Raw genomic sequence first — 6,620 nt, 5'->3', positions numbered from 1 at the left:
AGAATCGTAATAAAAGCATTTAAAATAAATACCATACACAGTTGAGGAAACGTTGTTTAAGCAGCCTACCTGATATGAAGCGGTCGCTGCATAAGCGAAAACCTTTACTCTCGGGGTCCCACAGTTTCATTTTGGCCCGGTCACTAGCGCGTTTTATTACAATGATCCAACGTTTGCGGCGTTTCTTGGGGAATCCTGTAGATTCCTTATGTCGGCATGCTGGGAGAAGTGACGTCAACTCCCGGACACATGTTTGAGACTTTTATTTTGAATAACTGAAGAAAGTTCTTACTACTAATAATAACCAAAATAAAGCACATTTAAAAAACTGTTTTATTTTATTAATGCAGTCAGAACCAGTAATTCTTTTGTTAGCAGTAATACTGAAACTGAAAACCTAAAGGCTCCTAAATTAGCTGAAAATTGAACCTTTTATTATTTGTCACTCAACCTTTAGTTTCAGAGATCACGCTAAAAAGTCCTTTCAGACACACACACACACACACACACACACACACACACACACACACACACACACACACACACACACACACACACCTCCTCCTGTGGTTTGCTCCTCCTCCTTCTCCTCCTCCTCTTCTTCCTCCTCTTCTCTCCTTCAGAGTTGTTCAGACTTGAGAGAGGAATGGCGTCCCCTCGGAGTTTCTTCACCTCTCTCTGCGGCTTATTTCTACTTTTTTATTTCTCTTTCGGATCTACGAGTTCAGGCAGCAGGAGGTCGAACCAGGATCGATGTGGATTCAAGGTAAAACTCACCAATCAGCTTCCTGCTTTATTATGACTGACTTACAACGTCTAAGTTGCAGCAGAAAGTCCTTCACCACAGTCTTTCTGTTCTGCTTTAAAACGAACATTTATTTTAATCTCAGTCTGGAGAAGTTGTGTTTTATTGCGTCAGTCATGCTCACCTTTCCTCCTCCCCACCTGTGCGGAGCTTAGTACCTTGATATCAGAAGTTTCTCCACAGGGTCTAAAACAGCGGCGTGCCCAGATCTTTTAAAATTGGGTGGCCCAGGTGAGGCACAATTTTGTGCATGGGTGGCACCAATGGTTGTGCTTTTTTTGTTTTACCTCCAAGCCTTTTGTGGACAATGAAAAGCCTATTTAAAGGTAAATTAGTGTGGTGGCACCTGGGGTGGCCAATCAGATTCCAAAGGTGGCATGTGCCACCCCAGGCCACTCCCTGGACACGCCCCTGGTCTAAAAATCAGACTCTTGTAATTTTATATGTTGAATATTTTAATTACATGCGGAAAAATAACAGCAAAAAATATATTTACACTTAACATGTCTAAAAACAAGTGTTTGTGGTGAGTTTGCAGTGGAACCCGCACTTTAGTTGGTGCTAATTGTCTTTTCTCTTCTTGTAAAGAAAACAAGTCACTTTCCACCTATAAATAACGTGAAAAAGATGTTTTTATTACTTGTAATATTCATATTTTGCTTATATTGTGAAAATAATAAGTATATAAATATAATCCACTGAAATCTCTGTGGGATAATAAAATGCAGATGCACATTTCTCATGAATCATTTCCAACATTTGTTTTGTTTTGGGCTTTATTTGGTTTTATGGCCATGAATATCAAATGCCACTAATGCCACAAAAATGCTTTCAGGAAGCTGTATGTGTGGTTTTCCTTTGAAATTTAATTCTGCAGATTTTAAGCTTTGGGTTAAACTTTTATTTCCAACTATTTAAGTTTTTTAAATTTGGATTTAGCTGATATTTTGTTTTCTTTCATTATTAGTTCAAGTTTATTACATACTGTAGTCTTCTCAGAGAGGAGAGGAAAATAGTAAGTTAATCAAATTAATAACGTATGATGTTTTTTTTTTTCTGATTAAAACAACGTGGATAGACGTGTTGATGATGCATGGTTTAGTGCCCCTTTTGGGTGTAAATTCAGGCAAATTTGTTTTTCCTGTGTTGATAGATTGCACCTACCTCGTGTGTGTGTGTGTGTGTGCGCGCGTGCGCGCGTGCTTGCGTGTGTGTTTTACCCTGTTTCCTCTCCCTGGCTTTGAAGTGTTTTCTACAGGAAGCTTCCCCCTGTTTACTCTGCAAAAACATTCCTTCCCGCAACACCCCCCCCCCTACACACACACACACACACACACACACACACACACACACACACACACACACACACACACACACACACACACACACACACACACACACACACACACCTCTGTCACCTCCCCCTCTCAACTGCTTCCTGTTCTTTTCAGACACACACACACACACATCAAAGCTCTGCAGGATGGGGGTCTGAGGACCCGCTCTTTTACAGGTGTGAGATTATTACAGCTTGTGGTTATGTGTGTGTGTGTGTGTGTGTGTGTGTGTGTGTGTGTGTGTGTGTGTGTGTGTGTGTGTGTGTGTGTTTGTGGTGTTCAGGTTGTAAGTCTTTTATATTTGTTTGTTTTATCTGTTTTATTTTTAAACAAAAAATGTTTCCAAGAACTAATTTTATAGTTATTGAGATTTATAACTTTTGAATCTCAATGAGTTGTTTTAGAGCTACTTCTTATTTCTTCCTCAGCGTCTCATACTTTGTAATTTATTTAGTTGTCAATCATAAAATACAGTAGAGGCCATTTGTGACCAAAACTTCACAGACTGGTTTAAATCCAGTGTAATCATCTATGTTTATGTTTATGTATTTAGCAGACGCTTTTGTCCAAAGCGACTTACAAGTGATAATCGGCATGTTGCCCTTGAGGCTAACAACAACAACATTGACATCAATCATGGAGAGTAGGGAACAAGGAGTGGACAGTAGAGAGGCGGGACGGGTGCAGGGAGGGTGCTAGTTTAGAAGATGCTCTCTGAAGAGCAGGGTCTTCAGGAGTTTCTTGAAAATTGAAAAGGAAGCCCCTGTTCTGGTTGTGCTTGGTAGGTCATTCCACATTTGTGGAACAATGCATGAGAAGAGTCTGGATTGTCCTGAGCGTGGTGTAGGCACTGCTAGCCGACGATCCTGTGATGACCGGGGCGGCCGGGCCGAGACGTAAGCCTTTGCAAGAGGATTCAGGTAGATGGGAGCCGTACCATCTCGGACACTGTATGCTAGTGTTAGCAATTTGAATTTGATGCGTGCTGCTAGAGGTAGCCAGTGGAGCTCAATGAGCAGAGGGATGACGTGTGCTCTTTTTGGCTGATTGAAGACCAGACGCGCCGCTGCGTTCTGGACCATTTGAAGAGGTCTCACAGTACTGCCTGGAAGACCAGTTAGAAGGGCATTGCAGTAGTCGAGGCGGGAGATGACAGTAGATTGCACCAGGAGCTGGATGGCATGTTGTGTTAGGTATGGTCTGATCTTTTGTATGTTATACAGCGCAAAGCGGCATGAACGGGCATCAGAGGTAACAAGATCTTCATGATCAGGTGTTCATCAATCACAACACCCATATTTCGAACTGCCTTTGAAGGAGCCAGAGATAGGAAGTCATTTTGGATTGAGATATTGTGCTGTATGGATGGTTTTGCTGGGATGACAAGTATTTCAGTTTTAGAGAGGTTGAGTTGGAGATGGTGGGATTTCATCCATTTTGATATGACAGAGAGACAGTTTGATATTCATGCAGAGACAGTGTGGTTGTCCGGTGGAAAGGACAAATAGAGCTGGGTGTCGTCTGCATAGCAGTGGTAGGAGAAGCCATGTGATCGAATGATCTCACCCAGTGAGGTGGTGTATGTGGCAAAGAGAAGAGGTCCTAATACAGAGCCCTGGGGGACTTCTGTGGCAAGATGGTGCACGGTAGACGATTGTCCAAGCCAAGATACACTGAATGATCATCCTGTGAGGTACGATTCAAACCAGGCGTGTGCTTTCTCTGTGATGCTCATGCTAGAGAGTGTGGACATAAGGAAGCCATGGTTGACAGTGTCAAATGCAGCCGATAAGTCGAGCAGGATAAGCACTGAGGATTTGGCAGTCGCTCTAGCTTCTTTTAAGGATTCTGTCACTGCTAACAGAGCAGTTTCAGTGGAGTGGGCCTTTTTGAACCCAGATTGGTAAGGGTCAAGCAGACAGTTTAGTGAGATGTATTCTGTGATCTGCTTGAAAGCCACCCTTTCAATGATTTTGGACAGAAAATCTAAAATCTTAAATCAGCAAATACAAACAAACAAACAAACAAACAACGAAATAACCCAAAAGCTCACAGGGAAGTTCAGTTGTTTCTTTGTCCTAATTTTCTGCTTTTGATTCGTGACCCATAAGTTGGCTCTTTGTGGATACAGATGACCACTTCTACCAGTTCCTAAAACCCTCTGTGAGCAGGACCATCAACGGAGTCTTCTCTGTTGCGTGAAAAATATAAACAAACATATTTGTAACTCAGTGTTGCTGTCAAGATAAATCTAACCAGAAAATATGCAAATATAAACAAGCCAGTCAGAAACAGTCAGATATGTGATATTTAAAGAAGAAACATGTAAAACGAGAGTTAAGCTTTTAAATTTAGCTCGATATTGCACCGGGAGCCAGTGCAGAACATCCAGCACTGGGGTAATGTGCTCTCGGTATCTAGTACCGGTCAGGAACCTAGCCACTGAGTTCTGCACAAACTGGAGCTGTGCAACCGTGCACTGGGCCGGACCAGCATACAGAGCGTTACAGTAGTCCAGGCGGGACAGGACGAAAGCATGCAACACAGACTCCAGATGAGCTCTGGACAGCAGAGGCCTGATCCTGGATAGTCTTTTCAGGTTAAAAACAATTATATAAAAATACAATATAAAATATAAATCAATATATTAACAAAGAATGAAGAAGACCTGTGTGGTGGTGAGTGCTGATTCTTTTTTTATGCCTTTAAAGGTAATATGTGGTCATCTTTGATACTGCAGTCCATTTTCTAGTTGAAAACTCACTTTCTCACCGTCGTTCTGTGAGTTTCATGGCTGTTGCCAGTTATGGATAAGCGCCACAATATTCTAGATGACAAGCGAATGTGAGTCATACACAGTGAGTTTATAAGTAAATAAACACATTGTCATATCTGGTGCTAGCACTCTTAAGCTGGGCAGACACTGTGCGACTTTTTCACTTGTAGCGTTCAGCTTCAGCTCAAACTGTATGACTTCCCTGCAGAGCAAGTCTCATGAGTCATCTGCTCACACTGTACGACCCATTTCTTGGATGCGACCTGACTGCTCACACCGTACTTCTGGTAGCAACACGTCAAACCTAAAAATATGCTAAAAATAGCAGTTTTTACACAACAGGGTTGTCATTGCCTGCGTAAAAATGTGTAGAAATAAAAATGAAGGATGTGTGTTAATAGGGAAATAGCTGGCGAGTTGCGTTGACGCATGTTTGCGCATGCGCCGTTAGCGGTTCCGGTACTTTATGGGTCGCAGCCAATCACAGTGCTCTATTGGCTTTGTGGGCCAATCAGGGCCCTTTATTCGTCTAGTGGGTGGGATGATGCGACAGAGTGGAAAAAGATGGCAACAGCTTGTTTGAAATGGCTTATACATAAATTTTGGACTATTAGAACTTGGGCTTTATTAGGATCAGGAGCAGATAGATGTATTTAAGTCCATTATTTAGAAAAAGGATGTGTTTTTGCCTTCTTTAACCACACCCTGCCTTGTTTACAGACATCTGTTGCGGTGAGTACTAACTGGTTTTGGTTCTTTAAATAACTGAAGGTTTTTGCCAACTGGTGTCGAATTACAAATGCTAGCGATGCAGCGTTAGCCTGGAACAGACTCATCAACCCTGCGGGCTCGCAGATAGAAAACAATGACCATGTCCCTCTTTAGTTTTATTTTTTAGTTTAGCTGGCTGGGAATGAAATCTATTTCATGGTAAACTTCCTTCCAACATGATTAACAGTTTGGAATGTTTTGCATTTATTTCTCTGTAAAATTCTTACACATTGCTCCTTTAAGCAAAAAATCTCAATAATTAGATATTACTCTCAGTTCAAACAGCTCTCTAAAACTTCTGGTCCAGAGAGCTGGTAAGCATCTGTCTTTACAACCATCAACCCCAAAATTACAGACCTAGTAAACTCATAAAATACTGTAAACTTCTTAGTTTGAAACTGAGTGTGTTATAAGATCCAGTTCTGAAGCAGAAATTAAAATAAGACCACTGAGGCTGTCATTTTTCAGACATAGATAAGAAATCTAGACTAAAACTGCCTCTGGTAGTTGTAACAAAAATGTTTCTGTGGCATTAAAACTCTTCAGTTTAAAGTAAATGTTTTGTGGTCAATGCATGCTTTTCTTGAAAAGCAATTTCACAGGTTATGCGTAGTATGTTTTACTTATTCTCTGAGTTAAACACACAGGCTAAATGTGAAATTAGTCTTCTACCCCTGTTTCCTGCGTTAGCCGCCAGTAGAAAATAGACGGGGAAATGCTCTGATTAGTAAAGCCAGTCAACTGCACGTTGTCAAATTAGCATTCGTGGACTTACCCAAGTTGGCCCTTGACAGGGAAGGCTGTTGTTGGTTTAGTGTCCAGGAGAGAGCAGAGCATTCAGTTAGAAGTAGACATCTAACAACTCCACCTCACGGCAGAACTCCTTCAGGCTTGTGTTAAAACATCAATGTTGCAAGTAAACAGAATCATT

General features: G+C 41.5%; 1 protein-coding gene across 1 annotated transcript in view; it reads left to right on the top strand.

Moving 5' to 3' along the window:
- The first annotated feature begins 606 nt into the window (after window positions 1-606).
- il17rd (interleukin 17 receptor D) overlaps window positions 607-6,620 on the top strand; it is a 28,677-nt gene continuing 22,663 nt past the window's right edge. Inside the window, exon 1 of the mRNA XM_054731225.2 lies at window positions 607-766. Coding sequence (XP_054587200.2) covers window positions 647-766 — 120 coding nt within the window. The 5' untranslated portion in view covers window positions 607-646. The remainder of the gene's footprint in view (window positions 767-6,620) is intronic.

This window comes from Nothobranchius furzeri, chromosome 3 (assembly GCF_043380555.1).
Source record: "Nothobranchius furzeri strain GRZ-AD chromosome 3, NfurGRZ-RIMD1, whole genome shotgun sequence".
Taxonomy (NCBI): Eukaryota; Metazoa; Chordata; class Actinopteri; order Cyprinodontiformes; family Nothobranchiidae; genus Nothobranchius; species Nothobranchius furzeri.
The sequence above is the reverse complement of the archived record's forward strand: the minus strand, read 5'-3'. Positions and strand labels throughout refer to the sequence as shown.